This window comes from Lipophrys pholis, assembly GCF_963383615.2.
Source record: "Lipophrys pholis genome assembly, chromosome: 13".
NCBI classification, from domain to species: Eukaryota; Metazoa; Chordata; class Actinopteri; order Blenniiformes; family Blenniidae; genus Lipophrys; species Lipophrys pholis.
The window spans coordinates 6,410,283-6,429,788 of NC_137632.1; the positions used below are offsets into that span (position 1 = coordinate 6,410,283).

The 19,506-nt window shown below is 42.5% G+C and overlaps 1 protein-coding gene across 8 annotated transcripts in view; it reads left to right on the forward strand.

The window, feature by feature from the left end:
• The window catches only part of mycbp2 (MYC binding protein 2), a 67,896-nt gene that overhangs the window by 21,950 nt on the left and 26,440 nt on the right, over window positions 1-19,506 (forward strand). For 6 of the 8 annotated variants that reach the window (XM_080479177.1, XM_080479179.1, XM_080479180.1 and 3 more), the window contains exons 10-46: window positions 1,330-1,468; window positions 1,612-1,688; window positions 3,077-3,281; window positions 3,388-3,552; window positions 3,639-3,797; window positions 3,898-4,102; window positions 4,266-4,411; window positions 5,781-5,894; window positions 6,216-6,320; window positions 8,178-8,297; window positions 8,391-8,472; window positions 8,745-8,862; window positions 8,958-9,316; window positions 9,497-9,669; window positions 9,982-10,107; window positions 10,299-10,426; window positions 10,789-10,880; window positions 10,965-11,099; window positions 11,255-11,338; window positions 11,451-11,547; window positions 11,749-11,941; window positions 12,215-12,489; window positions 13,263-13,484; window positions 13,853-14,044; window positions 15,294-15,500; window positions 15,596-15,733; window positions 15,860-16,038; window positions 16,115-16,257; window positions 16,693-16,793; window positions 16,887-17,105; window positions 17,214-17,436; window positions 17,908-18,026; window positions 18,165-18,252; window positions 18,385-18,434; window positions 18,654-18,826; window positions 19,029-19,173; window positions 19,290-19,496. In XM_080479177.1, the coding sequence (XP_080335303.1) occupies window positions 1,330-1,468; window positions 1,612-1,688; window positions 3,077-3,281; window positions 3,388-3,552; window positions 3,639-3,797; window positions 3,898-4,102; window positions 4,266-4,411; window positions 5,781-5,894; window positions 6,216-6,320; window positions 8,178-8,297; window positions 8,391-8,472; window positions 8,745-8,862; window positions 8,958-9,316; window positions 9,497-9,669; window positions 9,982-10,107; window positions 10,299-10,426; window positions 10,789-10,880; window positions 10,965-11,099; window positions 11,255-11,338; window positions 11,451-11,547; window positions 11,749-11,941; window positions 12,215-12,489; window positions 13,263-13,484; window positions 13,853-14,044; window positions 15,294-15,500; window positions 15,596-15,733; window positions 15,860-16,038; window positions 16,115-16,257; window positions 16,693-16,793; window positions 16,887-17,105; window positions 17,214-17,436; window positions 17,908-18,026; window positions 18,165-18,252; window positions 18,385-18,434; window positions 18,654-18,826; window positions 19,029-19,173; window positions 19,290-19,496 (5,703 nt within the window). The remainder of the gene's footprint in view (window positions 1-1,329; window positions 1,469-1,611; window positions 1,689-3,076; window positions 3,282-3,387; window positions 3,553-3,638; window positions 3,798-3,897; window positions 4,103-4,265; window positions 4,412-5,780; window positions 5,895-6,215; window positions 6,321-8,177; window positions 8,298-8,390; window positions 8,473-8,744; window positions 8,863-8,957; window positions 9,317-9,496; window positions 9,670-9,981; window positions 10,108-10,298; window positions 10,427-10,788; window positions 10,881-10,964; window positions 11,100-11,254; window positions 11,339-11,450; window positions 11,548-11,748; window positions 11,942-12,214; window positions 12,490-13,262; window positions 13,485-13,852; window positions 14,045-15,293; window positions 15,501-15,595; window positions 15,734-15,859; window positions 16,039-16,114; window positions 16,258-16,692; window positions 16,794-16,886; window positions 17,106-17,213; window positions 17,437-17,907; window positions 18,027-18,164; window positions 18,253-18,384; window positions 18,435-18,653; window positions 18,827-19,028; window positions 19,174-19,289; window positions 19,497-19,506) is intronic. The other 2 variants (XM_080479178.1, XM_080479182.1) reach the window with 1 other exon arrangement.

Sequence of the window (19,506 nt, forward strand, 5' to 3'; positions counted from 1 at the left end):
AATTTGGGAGGAAGGTAATGAGGAAATATGGATTGCATGGAGAGAGAAAAATATTGAGTTGGGTGGCCTATGATCCAAAGTTTTTACCAGGTCTGGATGACTCAAGGTTTAAACAATGGACCGAAAAGGGCATTACCGCTCTCTGCACAATCTGTAAACAGGGGAAGTGTATGAGCTTTCAAGAAATAAAACAGAAATTTGGATTACAACAACAAGATTTTTTCAGATATTTACAAATTCGGGATTATATTAGGAAAGAAACTACAATCGATTCTAAAACAGAACTTAATGGGATTATTCAAATTATAGTAGATGCATATAATCAGGGTAAATCTGGGGGTATCTCAGCTTTTTATAAAGCATTTGAAGAGAATAGAGAAAGCTCAACACTTTACCTAAAATGTAAATGGGAATCAGAGCTAAAGATTGACATTCCAGATGACGATTGGGACAAAATGTGCATGACTCAATGTTCTACCACCAGCTCACCAATATGGGGGGAGTTTGCTTGGAAGAATCTCACTCGATTCTTCATAACACCCAAATTTAAGAGTAGACAATTAAAAACCCAACAACCATCCTGGAGACTCTGTGGTGATCAAGAGGGACATCATTCACATGTTTTTTGGTGCTGTTCTAAAATAAGACCGTTTTGGAATATTGTAAATACAACTGTTAACAACATATTGGCCTACGACATACCAAACAGCTGTGTTGTCATGTATCTCGGTAAACTTGATGAAGCTGTGCAGAAGGAAGACCGATATCTGGTGAAGGTTTTGCTTATTGCCAGTAAAAAGGCTATCACTAGGAACTGGCACAGAGTGGAGGTGCCGAGCGTGGAACATTGGTTCAAGATCATCAGGGATATCTATTCAATGGAACAGATGACCCATCACTTAAGACTCAAGAGACACATATTTGAGAGGAACTGGAAGAAATGGAACGCCTACAAAGAACGTGACACCAACAACTAAATGGACTAACCAAACGGACTGAGAGAGAAACATACAGACTGGAGATGCCCCACTGTATTTTTGTTCATTATTGTTTGTGATTGTTTAAAAATGAAAATAAAAAGAAAGTTTAAAAAAAACCAAAAAAAAAAAACCCACACATGTTGTGAAGGAAGGCCACACCCTTTGGAAAACGACGCAAATATAAGACAGCCCCTCTTTATGTATTAATGTATTTTGTTTCAGAAAGTTTGAATTATCCTAATGCAATCTGTGTGCAGGAAAAGCAGAAAAATCTAATATGAGAATAACTAAATGCCACACAGTAAGTGTTCTGTTGTGGAAATAAATTGTTTCCTTCTGTGTCTTGCAGGATGGGTTTGTGGTGCGGATCTATACGATGAGTTCAGACCCGGCCCTGCAGCAGGAACTGCAGCTGAAGCTGGCAAGGAAATGTCTGCACGCCTGCGGCATCTCTCTGTTTGACCTCGAGAAGGATCTGCACATCATCAGTAAGTGATACAAACTGTACTTGGATCCGGGGGGCTGTGGGCAGTGATTGCCATATGCTTCTGTACACCTGCTACAGGCACTTGATACCGTTTGTGTACAAGGTTGAAAATGTGTCAGAAATTGTTGCATGTTTTTCTCGCAGGCACAGGCTTTGATGAAGAGGCAGCATTGCTCGGCGCAGGCAGGGAGTTTGCTCTAATGAAAACGGCCTCAGGAAAGGTGAGACTGATGTTGTGTCTAAATTGTTGAACAAAAGGGAAACTTGGAAGCGCTTCAAAGGTTCGGCTTTGTAAAGGGCTTTAGCAGGTGAACCTATGGTGCTAAAAAAAAATTTTTTTTTAAATGTATGGATAAATGGTTCATGGGTGTTTTTTGATCATTCACAGGGACCGCAGGAAGGCCATTGCACAATATTAACAGCTCTTGTAGTTCATAACATCTGTTTGTGGTTAGCTACAGATGGATTTTCCAGGATCATGCTGATTTAAAGTTTAATAATAAGACATAAATGTATCTTTCGGAAACATTTTGGTGCTCTTCGAAGTAATACAGGAACTAATGACTTTGTTTATGTTTTTTTCCAATGAGAACTCAGTCTTAGGACTTCCTTGACTCAACCATTGTCGGTGATAACATCCCTGTGGGTCTTTAAGTGTATGAAGTGACGTGCTGCTTAAACAAAATAAAGAGAATGGTGCATTTCACCCAGCGAAGCAACGCCAGCTCAAAAGAAAATACATTGGCATACAGTGCAAGAGACTCTGCACATTTTTAAAAATGTATTTTGGATGGGTACATTGTAATTCAGAAAAAAAAAAATGTATAGATTTGTTTGTGGACAAAAGCTCTGCTAAGAATGAGTCAAACTGCGGGTTATCTTTAATCTAAAAAAGTTGGGCTGTGTGGAGGTGATGCTACGTTGCGTAAAAATTCTTCAAATTCTTGTCTAGATTATCTTTATAAGAATAGAATGTTAAATATTTAGATGGTTTGGGGTGTGCTGGAGGGTGTGGTTGTTAATGGCTTTACCGTAGGTGTGGTACAGTGTGGCTCCTCTGTAGATAGCACTCTGGGGCAGTTGCCTGTTGGACATTTCTGTGTCTGTGTAGAGGCCTAATCTTACAGCACACTTTATCTGCAGATTACCCTAACCCAGACAGGCTGGATGGGTAAAAATAGGAGCCTCTGACCTCTCGGCACAAAGTTCCGGTCTCGACACAAAGTTCACACATTATTCTTGACAGTCATGTGGTAATTTTGAAAAATGTCAAAGGCCCACTGGTTATAGCTTGTAAACCTCATATTTCCTCTCAAGCTGTGCTATCAGTTATGCAATTTCTTCTTCTTCAACATCAGATGATCCGAGTCATACAAATTCTCACACTACTCGCAGCAAATGTTGCTGTTTTGAATGTTTGAAGCGTACACACAGGGCGGTCTTTTGTTGCATATCATAAAAATGGTCCTTGTTCCAACAAGACAAGAAAGATATTACTGGCTCAACATTTGACTTATCATGTCCCAATAAAAATTCATAAAATGAATCCTCATTCAAACCCATATTTGCCTTTCAAATATGATTTCTTACACCTTTCTTAATCTTTCAGATCTACTACACAGGAAAATACCAAAGTCTAGGTATAAAGCAGGGTGGCCCATCAGCAGGGAAATGGGTGGAATTGCCTGTTACAAAGTCTCCCAAGATCGTTCAGTTCTCGGTTGGTCATGATGGCTCCCATGCTCTGCTGGTCGCTGAAGATGGGAGTGTGTTCTTCACAGGCTCTGCCAGCAAAGGAGAAGATGGAGAGTCCAGTAAGACAATTTCAGACTGCCCGTGAATCTTTATTCATTCCCTCTATTCAACCTTTCTTCCCAAAATAACTGCATCATCTAATTGGTCTTTTTTGTGCCTTTCTAGCTAAAAGTCGCAGACAGCCGAAGCCATACAAGCCCAAGAAGATGATCAAATTAGAGACAAAGACAGCTGTGTACACAGCATGCAACAATGGTAGCAGCAGCATCGTCACCAAGGATGGAGAGCTCTATATGTTTGGCAAAGATGCAATTTACAGTGACAGCACCTGTGAGTTGATTTCAAACTGTCATGTAAAGTACACCATTAAAATTGTTCACACATTTTCTTATAAATCGCTGCCTTTGTCTTCACAGGCCAGGTGACCGACCTCAAAGGTAATTTTGTAACTCAGGTTGCCATGGGTAAGGCTCACACATGTGTCCTGACAAAGAATGGTGAAGTGTGGACATTCGGGGTGAATAACAAGGGCCAGTGTGGCAGAGACACTGGAGCCATGAGCCAGGCAGGGAAAGGTGAGCTGTCAAACAATTAAACATACATACATTGTGCTGGTCTCAGTTTGATGGCTTTTCGTTCTTATATTAAATTTTATTTAAATTTTTTTTGTTGCAGCATTTGGTGTAGAGAGCATGGCCACAGCCATGGACGAGGACCTGGAGGATGAGCTGGAGGAGAAAGAAGAGAAGAGCATGATGTGCCAACCAGGCATGCACAAGTGGAAGTTGGACCAGTGCATGGTGTGCACGGTGTGTGGAGACTGCACTGGTTATGGTGCCAGTTGTGTCAGCAGTGGACGGCCGGACAGAGTACCAGGAGGGTAAGACACAACAGTTGTAGTAGCTATACACAATTTGTGCTTATTATTTATTGCAACACTGCAAATATGGCCAAATGATGTCTCCCACTAAAATGTCTACCATAGCATTTTTTCCCCCTGCTTGGACTAATCACTATTGTCTCTGACTTTATCTGTCATACAGCATCTGTGGCTGTGGGTCCGGGGAATCTGGCTGCTCAGCATGTGGCTGTTGCAAAGCCTGTGCCAGGGAGCTTGATGGCCAGGAGGCCAGGCAGCGAGGCATCTTTGATGCTGTGAAGGAGATGATTCCATTGGACCTCTTGTTAGGTACGTCACTACAGATCTCATACGCCTTCCAACTCCATTTTAAATGGCGAGCGTGCCGCAGCAAACTTAAGGAAGTATGTCTGGGCTACACTGATTGTGTATCCAAGCTCGTGTGTTTTATGTTTATGCATGCTTTGCAAGTGCAAAGTACAGAACTGGGTGTGTAAAATGGAAGGTAGATCAGAAGGTGTGCAAATGAGCAAATACTCTTTCAGCAGCACATCCTGCTATTGGTGTCATGGCTCTGCTTGAACCACTCACAAAGTAAGAAATGGCAAAACACCCTTTACAAATAATTATAGCGTTGATTTTTAAAGGATTGGTACAGCTATGATCGAAAGAACACTGTGAAGGTTATCAATTAGTTTCTTTATCCTCATTGTATACGATTAGATTTGATACTAGAGTCATGAGTGCCCACGTTGTACCATGAAAGGTGACATAGCTGCATTTGTTAATGATGCAAAGAGGACATTAAAAAGTACATTGGGCCTAAGCGAGTGACACACATGGCTGATTAGATCAGAAATTAAACATCTCATGTATAACAAAATACAGAATAATGCATTATAATGGATCAATCTTGTTTTACCTATAAGTAGGTTGTATCAGAGTTCACACTAAACCAACATGGGAGCATCATCTAGCTCTGTTTATTCTAGGCACCTTGTCAGGACAGTCTTAAGGAGGATAATGTCTACCCTTTGATGCTATCATAATTGTGAAAAGACCACAGGGGGGCTCAACCGAAAAAGTTTGGGAACCACTGGTTTAGAAGAAGCTTGATTTATTCTGCAAAGAAGTTTTCCGTTGTGCTGATTCATTTGTAAGAAGTCAAACCTTTTATCTCTGTAAAAGTACGATACAGTTTGATTGCGTCTTGCATCGCACGTTGTTCTTTCGTGACAGTTGGGCCCTTTATCTTTCATCTTTTATTCTTTGTTCTTCATGCAATACATCCATTTGCACTGACTCACACCTTTGTTTACATTTTGCTCACAGCTACTAAGTGTGTTAAATTATATGCATGTTGAACTCTATATGTGTTGGCAATATCCTCCAGAACGGATCAGAATATGAAACTCGTGACCAGGGTTGTGGGCAGGCCGTGCATCTGAGCTTCGTCTGAACACTATGCTACTCACTGCACTGTTTGCTTGTGTACAGTTGTTTTTTCCCACACTTCTTGTTGCTCATCCTTCGGTATAAACCTTGTTTTGTGCATTGCTTCTCCATCACGTCTCTCCATCATTCATTGATGCGTGTCTTGTTTTGTTCTGCTCTGCTTCATCTTCCCTCCTCTTCCTCCTCCACCTCCTCCTCTTGCATCCTCCTGGCTGCATGTACCTGCGGCCTTTTGTGTTTTCAGCTGTGCCTGTCCCTCCTCCCCCTCCAGGAGTGAACATCGAGGAGCACATTCAGATCCGTCAGGAGGAGAAACGGCAGAGGATCAACCGCCGTCATAGGTTGGAGGAGGGAAGAGGTATGGAGTGTTGCTAGTCTTTAGAAGATCTGTGTGGTACTTTCTCTTAAATTATATATTCCTAAGGTAGACTTTCCAAAGTGCACTCATGGAGTTTGTGGTGACTGGGATGGCAGCAATGAGTGAACTAAAACAAAGAGTATGTCAGACAGCTTTCAGGGTCAGTTGAGAGATTGGGTGTTGTGCCATGGTGACTTCCCCCTTGCCTGTGTCTATATAATTTTCCAGTGTGTGCGTGTATTGTTGTGGTCTAGCATTATCATGTGTTCTTTCCCATTTGTGAGCATTGTGCATGCATGTGAAAGTTTCTTTCTCCCCCAGGCCCCCTTGTTTTTCCTGGTCCCATTTTTATGAACCAACGTGAGCAGGCCCTAGCCAGAATAAGACCCCTTCAGGCACTAAGGCATAAACGGGACAAGCACAAAGGTACTATGGTCTTCACTAACTCAACGGGTGCAGAGACACCCCTTTGACTCATCTCCCAATCTGGCTGTCCCGCCCACCTCCTCTCTCACTCTCTGAAGGCAGGACTCTTGTGTCTTCACCAAGTCTCATGGTAACAAACAATGTAGCCTGCTGGCAAGAAGGACTCACTGTGACAAGAATGTCCACCCTCAACAGGCCATTTACCTTTCAATTACAGTATTGTGCAAAAGTAAACTTTTGGTTCAGTGAAGATTTGGTCTCCTGGGACAGTTGGTGTCCAAATTTAGGTGTTTTGAATCATAAAGGTAGGATGACTGCTCTGCCTATTGCTTCTGTTTGGACCTAATTAGACGTCAATGTCCTCATCTAACTGGATTTACCATCACTCCCAAAGCGATTTGTTAGTCCTTACACAGAAGTTCAGCATATGAAAGAGGGAACAGTGGGGAGAATAAACTTCATAGTTGACAAGTCACAGATGGAACAAAGTGAGGTTGCTCATTTAAAGAAAATTATGTGAAAATTTGTACACGTTTGTAGAAGTTCTTTAATTTGACTTGTTTTAGGCTCTTGATATCAATCCACTGATGTTGTTTTTGGGAGACATTTATTTATTTTTTGTCAAAAAGTCTCTTTTCTTTGTAAAAAAAAAACCAGACCACCCTGGACCACAGGGCATGCTGTAACTCGTGTACTTGACTTTATCATTTGGGATTTGAATGTGTAATTGGTTAAACATAAAGAAAAAGAAAGAAAACACATTGGCAGTTCTCACTGCACTCATTTCAGAAGCAGTTAACTGACTAAGCTGCTGCTGTTTTTACTTTTTTTTTTCTTCTTCCTCCTAGATTCAGACCTCATTATTGTTTGGAATTGATTTCTTTTGATGGGCTTTGAGGACATTACTCTGCATCTTTTAAACATGCATTTTTGGGAGACATTTTAAGATAAACCCATCCTTAGAAAAGTAAATAATGTCCCAATTTCAGCAAAGGTTGCTGTGTTTTTTCTCTCCCCATTATTGCACTTTTAAGCATCAATGTAATTTCTTTGAGGAACATGAAGCCGTCCTGCTTTGCCGAATAACTCCCCCTTTGGGGAACCTCTCACTCTGGTTTATGAACACTTGCAATGTGTGGGTCATTTAGGCCCCTTCCCCTCGCGAGCCTTCCTTATGGTATTTTACTCATGAACAAGGTACATCATATCCCCTCCGCTGGTTATAATGATGTTCCTCTTTAAGACTTCCAGAGCAGCTTTTTGTGCTTACCATGTCATTTGTGAGCACTTCTGTGCATCGTTTAACAGTGAGCATTGTGTCCATGAGCTGAAACTGCACCCCACCCTTTGGATCTTTGGGCCAAGAGTCAGCTGTTATCTATTTTTTCTTAATATCTTAAGGCTGGTGTCTTTCCTTTGGTCACAAATGTGAATCACAACAAGCTACTTCCTGGTCCAAGCACATATTGACAGTCATTGGATTTACTGTAATGCATGGAGCACTGTCCAACTTTTCCCACCACAACTGTGACCTCTTGCTGGGCTCAGGGTAAACCAGACTTCCTCTTTACCATTCAAAGGACAGATTTCATTAAATAAAATCAAATTGTGGGCTAAATGATCCATCTGTAGTGAGACTGGTTGCCAAAAGCCTGGAAGAAGTGTTTGTCCTTCCTTTCTACTGTATATCAGCATGCCTTCCCCTTTTTTCTCCCATTTATTTTTTTGTAGTCCTCCTTTTTCCCCTTCAGCTCTGTTTTTCAGGACTCTGCAGACCTTGGGGGTCTAAAGCTGCTACTAAACTTCACTGCCTCTGTTCTATAGTCAAATGTGCTGACAGTTGTGTTTGTCTTATAGATGGTAGCAGTGAGCGTGGAGAGAAGGATGCCAGCAAAATTACCACCTATCCCCCAGGGGCTGTGAGATTTGACTGTGAGCTGCGGGCTGTACAGGTCAGCTGCGGCTTCCACCACTCAGGTAGGATATTTTTGCCCCTAGCTGCAAGGAGCAGGTAGAGAGCCGATGTCCTAATAGAGAACGTTTGAAAATGATAGTTGTGTTCTTTCACAGTGGTGCTGATGGAGAACGGAGACGTCTACACGTTTGGTTATGGCCAACATGGGCAGCTTGGGCATGGCGACGTTAACTCGAGGTCTGTTTTTTTTTTTTACATGCTAGTTTGAATCAATCAAAGTTTGAGTGAAAATAAACTAGTGGTTTATTGAATGAAAGGTGGTCCTTTATTGTTATATATATATATATATATATGGGAAGTAGGGGGGGGGGTTATCCTCCCAAACTTTGAATACCCCTGTTTTTACAGCCACTTTTCTCATAGGTTTCAACATACCAGCGTTTGTTAGCCTGAAAGGAGAAACTTCTACTTTGCAGACAGATTGGTGAATCTGATTTTTCGCTTTCTAGGGGCTCCCCAACTCTGGTACAAGCCCTCCCGGGTCCGAGTGTCCAAGTTACAGCGGGCAGCAACCACACAGCCGTTCTCCTCATTGACGGGCAGGTGTTCACATTTGGAAGCTTCTCGGTGAGAGAACGGTGTTTCCGACACAGTTTTTAACAGGTGTGTTTACAAGGAGTGCAGATTTCTTTAGTTAAAATGTTTTCTTTTTTGAATTGCAGAAAGGGCAGCTTGGACGGCCCATTCTGGACATGCCCTACTGGAATGCCAAGCCATCACCCATGCCCAACATCGGTGCCAAATATGGACGGAAGGCGACCTGGATCGGTGCCAGCGGCGACCAGACGTTCCTGCGAATCGATGAGGCTCTTATCAACTCCCATGTCCTCGCTACTTCTGAGATCTTTGCCAGCAAACACATTATTGGCCTTGTGCCCTCTTCTGTGTCTGAGCCGCCTCCATTTAAATGTTTGCTTATCAACAAAATGGACGGAAGCTGCAGAACCTTCAATGACTCTGAACAAGAAGACCTTCAAGGGTTTGGCCTGTGTCTGGACCCTGTGTATGACGTCGTCTGGAGGTTAGTCCCAGAAATTCCAGTGCTTGTTTTTATGCACTAAACGTTTAGGTATCTTAATGGTAATAATTATATGACCATTTGTAATTATTTGATTAAAACTTTTATACCAAAACAACTGTATTTTTTTGGTTGTTTTTGATTTCCTCCATATCTTATCCCTGACTTTTTGTCTGCCTCCAGGTTCTTGCCAGGCCCGAGAGAGATGTGGTGCTACAATGCAGTGATAGCTGATGCCAGGGTGCCTTCTGCAACAGATCTACAGTCTCGCTGTAGCATCCTCAGTCCAGAGCTTGCATTGCCATCAGGATCGCATGCAACCACCACTCGCTCTCACGGCGCCCTGCACATCCTGGGTAATCCGCTGCACGAGATTTACAGTGTGAAATGATGTTGGTGTCTAATAAGTTGTCATAAATGTCTTGTCAACGCATGAACACAAACCTGATCCTTCTTCATGCAGTTGAATTGAACTTTTATGCATCTGAATATGAGGCGTTTCCATTATCTTTTGAACAATCCAGGTGCTTTTATCCTGTGATGTTACTATTTGTATTGTTTTGCTCCACTAAATTATTGGGAATCGAGAAATGGGATTTCTTTAGTTGGAATTTGTTTCTCAGTGGACAGTCGTTTCTAAAATGAAGTATTCTGGTGTTTCCACTCAGGTTGTCTGGATACATTGGCAGCCATGCAGGAGCTGAAAATGGGTGTAGCCAGCGCTGAGGAGGAAACGCAGGCAGTGATGAAGGTCTATTCCAAGGAGGATTACAGCGTGGTGAACCGCTTTGAGAGTTAGTATCTTTCTGTGAAACCGGCCTTAGACTGGGCTTTTTCATCATTGTCTTGAGAATGTGATTGTCAATGTTTTTTATTGTGCTGTTTTTATTTCTTTTGTCATGTATTCATGATTATCTGCTGGTTTTCTTGCTGATCATCTTTGTACTCTGCACAGCCTCATTTACCTTGTGTATGATTGTCACAGGTCACGGTGGTGGTTGGGGTTACTCAGCCCACTCTGTGGAGGCCATTCGCTTCTGTGCTGATGCGGACATCCTGCTGGGTGGACTTGGTCTGTTTGGAGGACGAGGGGAGTATACTGCCAAGATCAAGGTAAGCAGTTCTTTTATCGAGGAGAGGCATTATATTTCTTGTGTTTGCTGTTCACTTCAAGCTTTTCTTCCATTGTTATTGTGAGATTAACTTATTTTGCACAACTGATCTTCAATCCTCTGCATGTGTAAAATACTTTTTTTTATCTATCTGAATTTCTTTGAATAATGACTCCGCTCCTGCACATGACACAGAATCGTTAAAGAGCTCCATGTGAGCATTGTTAATACAAAACTGGAATAAATAGTTATAAATTGCTTATATTTTCAAAAATGTATGAACTGCTGCGTCCAAATATTTCAACATCCATGGATTGCACGGGACCCCGCGGGAACATTCACGTCGTCTCTCTTGTTGCACAGCTTTTTGAGCTCGGACCTGACGGTGGGGACCACGAGACAGACGGTGACCTGTTGGCTGAGACTGATGTACTGGCTTATGACTGTGCTGCTAGGTACAGTAAATGTGTTTTGTCTGAAATAGATGTTAGTTGTTATTTTCTGAGATCTTTTTAATTGATGTCCGCTTGACTTTTTAGGGAGAAGTATGCTATGATGTTCGACGAGCCGGTGCTGCTGCAGCTGGGCTGGTGGTATGTGGCGTGGGCCCGCGTCTCAGGTCCCAGCAGTGACTGTGGTTCTCATGGACAGGCTACCATCACTACTGATGATGGGTAAGATAAGAGATACAGTTTTGGGCATGTCTTTGTATATAACAAGCTTATCTTTCTTATATGTCTGGTCCTATTTCTTGTGAATTCAAGTAAGAAGTAAACACAGTTGACAATATTGTTTTAAATAGATTTTTATTGTTGTCTGTTCTCTTTAGTGTGGTGTTTCAGTTCAAGAGTTCAAAGAAGTCAAACAACGGTACAGATGTTAATGCCGGTCAGATACCTCAGCTTCTTTACAGGCAAGTTGAATTTCTTACTTTAGGATGATGAGTCATGACAGTTTTACAGGTCTAAAGACTTATATAAATTGATTTGGGGTTTTTTGTGTTGTTTTTTCCACTTCATCATTAGGCTTCCATCCAACGATGGCAATGCATCTAAAGGCAAACAGCAGACCAGTGAACCAGTGCATATCCTCAAACGCTCATTTGCGCGTACAGTCTCAGTGGTGAGTATTAGTGTTATTTTATTAAATCCCCTGGGTGGTATGGAAAAAGGCTTTCATCCTGCATTTTAAGTAGCATATAATAAGACACAGAGATCTTTTATAATAATATTTATGTTAATGATTGAATGTAGCAGCATGACGTAATTAAACATAACTTTTCACAGAGCTGTGTATGAGGGTCTACGTCTACTCTGTTTATAGGAGTGCTTTGAGTCTCTACTCAGTATCCTTCACTGGAGCTGGACCACCTTGGTTTTGGGTGTGGAGGAGCTGCGAGGGCTGAAGGGTTTCCAGTACACAGCCACCCTGCTGGACCTGGAAAGACTTCGCTTTGTTGGCACATGCTGCCTCCGTCTACTCAGGGTCTACATCTGCGAGATCTTTCCTATCGCTGGTAAGATCATGCAGAACTATAAATGCATTGTAAAAACATGTTATTCATCGTCAAACTGTTTACGTATTACTAGAAGAACATTATATCCTCATGCATCAATAAACTCAAATGTTAGTAGGTTGGTAAACATACTAAGATGATGATGATGTTTTTCCATTTTTGCTTGTGGAGTAAACTCCAATAGGCTTTCGTTTGAAAAAAGAATATTTCAATTGAACTTCAGATAATATCTCAAAATGTTAGAATCTCCTGTTTCTGTTCTTGGATTTTTAGCCAGCACCAAAGCTGTGGTGGAGGAGTCGAGCAAGCTGGCAGAGTGCGTGGGAAAGACACGCAGTCTGCTGAAAAAGATCCTCTCAGAAGGCATGGACAACTGCCTGACCAAGTTGGACAATGATCCCCAGGGCTACTTGTCTCAGCCTCTTACTCTGCTGGAAGCTGTACTGCAGGAGTGCCACAACACCTTCACCGCCTGCTTTCACTCCTTCTATCCAACGCCAGCTCTGCAGTGGGCCTGCCTCTGTGATCTACTCAACTGCCTGGACCAGGTAAGACATTTTTATACTGGTTGTTTTGGTGTTTGTTTAACAAACTGCATAGAGTCTCACAGTTGAGGAACCTGCACATTTTTACCTTAATTACCAAATTGCCAAAGTCTGCAACAATTACATTGTGAGTTGTTTTTCTGTAATAAAAATCAGGCTCTGCTTTTGTGTTGTGGTCTATTTTGATACGGCTAAACGCCTTCATCTGTAAGAAGTTAATTTGCTTCTGACTGAAGGCTCAGCCTTCCCAAAGAAATTCACTGAAGTATCAGAACCTTTGCCTTACAGCAAGATATTTTATTTGACGAGAACAGATACATGGACAAAAAAAAAAAAAAGGCTACACACAAGTACATGACAGAGTAAAAATCAGTGAAAATATAAAAGCAATCCCAGTAACATTCTCTCTTGATTTTGCCTGCCAATCATTTTACTGTTTAGTAGGAATGAACTTTCAACCATTAGGATGTCACCTTTACTTGGAGTTGGTAGTTTCCATGTTAGCCCGTCTTACACATGTAAAGTAATGTACCCAGTCCGTCTTGGCCACTTTTTCCTTCAATTTCTCATTTGTATTTCTATTGAGAATGTTAGTTTTTCCATCGTGGAGATATCGTAAATCATTTTTAACTGAATCCTATTAGCGTTGGAGCTTCAACTTGTAAGTATTTGTCTGTTTGACATTGAAGATTTATTGTTATGGCCCCGAGATACCAGTTTCTGCATCTCAAAGAAAAACAAAAACAATTCAATCTTTCTCCCTCTCTCTATTTCAGGACATTGCTGAGGCCAATTTTCGGACATCCAGCAGCCGTCTGTTGGCTGCAGTGATGTCAGCTCTGTGTAACACCTCAGTCAAGCTGACGTCCATCTTGCCCATTGCATATGACGGGGAAGTGCTGCTGCGTTCACTGGTCAAACAAGTCAGCACAGAGAATGACTCTGCCCTTGCTCACCGCTTCCCCCTGCTGGTGGCTCATATGGAGAAACTAAGCCATGTTAGTACTTAATTCATTCATACCATTGTTCCTTCTTATCATTTTCACACTGAAATTGACTCATTAAGCCGACTTTTGAACCACACTGCAGTCTGTGACGCAACTGACACATTTCACAAAAAAGCCAAACCTGGCTTGAAATGTTAAGAAATGATAGACATAATTGAGACATTTACTTTGTCTGCTATTCACACATATGCCAATCACGGTCCAGCCTGATTAAACACAATAACATAACCTACTTCAGTATGTGGATCACTATGAAAACAGCTTCAGGGAGCAGTCATTGACCCTGACAATGTAGCACAATACTCCACAATATGAAACGCGTTCTTTCTTTTTTTTTTTTTTTGGTTTGTTTTTTTTAGACTGAGGAAAACCTGATGGGCATGACGAGTTTCCGTGAAGTTCTGGAGAAGATGTTGGTGATTGTGGTGCTGCCAGTAAGGAAGAGTTTGAGGAAGGAGGTGGAGCTGTTCTCACCACACCTGGTCTCCAACACCTGCGGTCTGCTGGCCTCCATCGTCTCCGAGCTCACCGCCTCGGCTCTGGGCTCTGAGGTAACATAACTCGCGCTAATACTCCTGAGCAGGCATGCAACACACACATGCAGAAATCGTTCATTTGGGGCCCACTGGGCTTGGCTTTGGCAAAGTACTTAATCATTGTCTGCTCCTTGCACACTGTTGTGAAACACTCTTTTCAGAAAATGTAAACTCAAAAGTCAACTCTGTTGATTGTACATGGGGAATGTCTGTCTCTCATGTTCATTGTCGCTTCCACTCCCATTTTTGTAAAGGTAGTAGACCCTGTTGTACACTTCCAGGTGTCGTTCCTCGTTCCTTATCCTTCCTCCTTTCTGTTGCTCTTAAAGTAACTCTTCCTTTTGACACGGTGTTTCCAAAGTTCAGGGGTGGAGCTTTGAGGGGGTTTAGTCGGTGCAACTATCTCACAGCCCTGGGTTGCTGTGGATCTACGTGTCGATATTAGATTATTGAAGCAGCCATTTATTTGTAAAACTGGGGCAGAGTTTCAAACAATGTGTTCACTAGGCCTATATATGTTTTGAGACTGCAGTGGCTGTCTTGCTTAAAGAGCTGGTTTATTTTTAGGCATATGTGAAACGTGCACATTTTCAAGTGACACGCTGCTCCTGTCTCCAAATGCACTGAGACACACAGACGTGACTTTACATATTATCTTCATGGTCTGCAAAGACATCAAGTGGGAATGCTGTAAGCCTGTCACCATCCCTCTCTCACACACTTTTCTTGATTATATCACCCCCCTCCATTTGTGCACTGCCATGAGGACACTTTAGTAGCTTTAGTTGCCATAGTTCCATCATTTGACGGCAGCGCCTGACACTACTGTTTTTCCTCCCTCGTCTGTTGCCAGGGAAACTGCTCTTACTCCCAGGAGTACCTGGACAGGTCCTTTCTCAGCTGTGTCTGGCCCTCTGTAGTCAGACAGCTGATATAAATAGTTGGAGTTTATAATACCCAAGATCTGCCAAGCATGAGATGTTTTTATTTCAGGCATTTTTTTCAGTCAATTTCCCTTGATGTTCGAAAGATAATTTCTTTTGGTTACACTAAGATACGTTGCTTGCCTTAACTTTAAAATTCCTCACTTGTGCAACAACACTTGGAATTCATATTTTTTATCCATAATAGTGCTATCTAAATAAAGGTTTTAAAGGACAGGGTATTTTCACTCAGAGAGCATAAAGGGGGTTTATGCAAGTATTCAGAATCTTTATTAACCCTTTGTGGTGATGTAACAGGTTTCATTTGTTGTTTTTATTAGGTTGATGGACTGAACTCGCTTCATTCTGTGAAAGCGTCTCCCAACCGCTTCACCAAAACGAGCCAGGGCCGGAGCTGGAACACAGGCAACGGCTCTCCGGATGCCATCTGTCTGACGGTGGACAAGCCAGGCGTGGTGCTGGTGGGCGTCTGCGTCTACGGCGGAGGGGGTATCCATGAGTACGAACTAGAGGTGCTGGCTGATGATGTAAGTGTCTCTAAATCATTTCAGCTCAGTTGTGCACATAATTTGTCTTTTGAGGTGTTGCTTCACTAGTTTTTTTTAAATGTTTGTCCCATCAGGCGCAGACAGAGCACCCAGGGGACTCGGCACACTCTCACAGATGGACATCTCTCGAGCTCGTGAAGGGCACCTACAGCACTGATGACTCTCCCAGTGATATTGCGGAGATCCGCCTGGACAAGGCTGTGCCACTCAAGGTGCCCAACATCCCCAGATGATATTCAGATTGTTTGCTGTTGATAAATAAGAAATCCATAGATGCTGTTTTGCTAGTTTTCAGGTAAATGTACACTTACTTAATAGATTGATTCACGCTGTTGCAGGAAGGGGTGAAGTATGCAGTCAGGTTACGAAACTATGGCAGCCGCACTGCTAATGGGGACGGAGGTATGACCACAGTGCAGTGCTCAGACGGCGTAGCCTTCACCTTCAGCACCTGCAGTCTGAGTAGTAATGGGACGAACCAGACTAGAGGACAGATCCCACAGATTCTCTACTACAGGTATGCACAAGCTCTGCCTTTCTCACACGTCTGCTCTCTGTAGATCCTCTAACTTGTGTTTGTTATGTGGGTGAAGGAGCGAGTATGACGGAGATCTTCAGTCTCAGCTGCTGAGCAAAGCCAACGAGGAAGACAAAAACTGTAGCAGAGCTCTGTCTGTGGTCAGTGCTGTGGTCAGAGCTGCAAAAGACCTCCTGCACAGAGCGTTTGCTGTTGATGGTAAGCGCAATTATTTCTGTGTACATTTTACTTTTAAAATTTTTGTTGAGGGCTGCATTGCTTAGCACTTGCCTCACAGCGATGTATCTAAGGTTACTTGGTGACCCTAAATTGCCCATGGTTGTGAATGTGAGTGTGTGAGGTTGTTTGTTTTTGTGTTTGCCCTGTGACGGCTGGTGATCTGTTCAGGCTGTACCCTGCCTTCTCTCTTATTTAACTGAGGGTCCCATGACCCTGAACAGGATATAGTGGTTTTGATGATGAATGAACAGATTCATGTTTTTTTTTAAACCTCAATTATAATAAAAAAAAAAAAAAACCTTTGTCAATTTGTTCTTTGTATTGCTTCCTGATTTAATCAAGACTGACTTGCAGAAGATGTTTAATGTTCCTTTCAGCCTTTATCAGACATGTTTTATCTTCTCACCTCTCCAGTGGATGATATTCCAGAGCTATTAAGTTCCTCCAGCCTGTTCTCCATGCTTCTGCCCCTCATCCTGGCTTACATTGGCCCTGTGGCTGCTTCTGTGCCCAAGGTTAGTGCTCAGTCTAACACAATACATTATCTGTCTTTCCCTCTGAAAATCCTCATGGGACTTCTCGCTCTTGTGAATGTCTTCTTCTTCCAGGCTGCTGTTGAGGTGTTTGGACTCGTTCAAGAGTTGCTACCTGCCGTCTCTGCGCTCAACCAAAAATACGCCCCACCCACCTTTAACCCCAACCAGTCGACCGACAGCACAACTGGCAACCAGCCAGAACAGGGCCTGTCAGCTTGCACCACTTCCAACCATTACTCAGTGATTGAGAGTGACCACCCTTACAAACAAGCCGGTGTCACACAGTACAGGGTAAGTCTTCTGTGCGAAAAATGTAAACTGCCGTACAATGGGCTCATTATGGTAAAATAATGTTTTTTACCGTGGAATTAAATCTAATTTTGTCTCCCCTTGATTCAGGTATCATTCCCAGACTGTGTTCGTTGGACCACCATTGAGTTTGATCCTCAGTGTGGCACCGCGCAGCCAGAGGACGTCCTGCGTCTGCTCATTCCAAGCCGAACGCTGCACTTGTCCAACCTTGGAGGCAAACCACTGATCCACGACACCATCAACACCTGGATTGAGCTCAAGAAGTTCTCAGGCTCCACTGGTTGGCCAACCACCGTCCTTGTGCTGCCAGGTAAGAAACATACAGGAGTTTTTCTTTTACTCTAAATACAGCATCAAGGATTATGATGGTATTATTGTGTTGACAAAAATTTATAAAGTGAACATTAGCGTGCTGACTGGTTTCTTGGTGCCAGTAATCAGAAAACTAACCGACTCGAAAAAAAAAAGCCCAAACTTTCTGTATTAAGACTGCTCATTAATTTAATTGTGAGAGGATATATATAGTATAAAGAAATATACTTATTTGATGTTCTAACATCTAAAAGTACTGACATCATGCTAAACCCAGCGTATATTCCTGCAACCCAACCCTGGTTCATTAATCTTCTTTTACTGTATGAGCTTTATTTCCCTTAATGATGCTTTACTGAGCCACCTGGCACTGCAGGCACCCATTAGTTTGCCAATTACTTACAGAAGCCTGCACAGCTGTCGTCTTTTAGATCTCTTACTCTATTTTCTCTGTCTTCTTTGTTTTCAGGAAATGAGGTTTTGTTTTCACTGGAAACGGCTTCAGATTATGTCAAAGATGAGAAAGCTTGCTTCTATGGCTTCAAGTGTGTGGCTGTAGGATACGAGTTCAATCCCGGTCTTGACGAGGTAAAGGCCTTATCCCCAGAGTTCACATTCTGGAGATACCACATTTTGGATTACAATCGATTTTTGCGTCCAGATCTTGTGGCTATACCTGCAAAATGTGATTACTGCCCTGACAAAGCATTTTTCTTAATATTTTAGGGTATTATCCAATTGGAGAAAGAGCTGGCCTACCTGGGTAGCGTGTGTGCTGCAGCTTTAATGAAGAAAGACCTGGCCCTTCCCATAGGTATAACGAACAAGTCTTAAGGAAATGTAGAGGGATATTTTGAAAAAAAACAAAAACATCAATGAATATGTTTTGCAATATCACATGAATAATAAGGTCTAAAACTCTGTTCTTCTTTGTTTTCAACTGCAGGGAATGAATTGGAGGAGGACCTTGAGATCCTCGAGGAAGCCTCTCTTCAGGTATACCAGTAGAGACAGATATATAGAGAGATGGTGTGTTCTAACAACAAGATCTTACACTGCAGCTGTCTCACACACAACCAGTTGACAGATACTATTCTGTCGGTACAGACAAAATGAATATGCATCCTTTGGAAATTGGCAAATTCAAGCGACGTTATCCCACTTATTCGATGAATCTTCAGGCCTCAGGTGTGCATCTTCTTTGCTCTCACTCAGGTATGCAAGTCCCACTCAGGGATATTAGGGAAGGGTCTGGCCTTGTCTCACTCTCCAACCATCCTGGAGGCCCTGGAGGGGAACCTACCCCTGCACCTCCAAACCAATGAGCACTCTTTCCTTGAAGACTTCATCACCTGTGTACAGAACTCAAGTGGAGGACGTCTGGCCAGGTATATTTCTCTACTTAATTCCACACAGCACTGCTTGGCTTGCCGTAGCTCGAGGTAGAGGAGATGACCTCAAGAGAGCAAAATGTGAAGGATGTTTGAATTGGAAATTTACTATTTGCTTTATGCTTGTAATTCAAATCATAACTTACATTTTTTAATATATTTATTCCAATCTTGGATTAACTCTTCACTTGTATTCCAGGTGGCTACAGCCAGACTCCTACGCAGATCCTCAGAAGACATCTCTCATCCTGAACAAAGACGATATCCGCTGTGGGTGGCCAGCTACCGTTGTGGTACAGACCAAAGACCAGTATGGAGATGTGGTGCACGTTCCCAACATGAAGGTCAGTGTTCATTAAAACCTTTTTATTTTTTCTCAAATGATAAAGTGAAAACTTGAAAATGCTAATTACCCCCACATTATTATTTTTTCTTTCAAACTGGTCGGTTTGACATCTAGGTGGAGGTGAAGGCAGTGCCTGTTTCACAGAAGAAGTCGATGCAGCCGGACAACGTGAAGAAGCTGCAGCGCCTCCCTGGAAGCTCCTCCCCTTCTTCCTCTGGCCCTGACCTGACCTTTGGGGGTCTACCCATGCCCAAGCTGGAGGCCACATATGAACCTATGATTGTCAAAGAGGCGCGATACATTGCTATTACCATGATGAAGGTCAGAATTA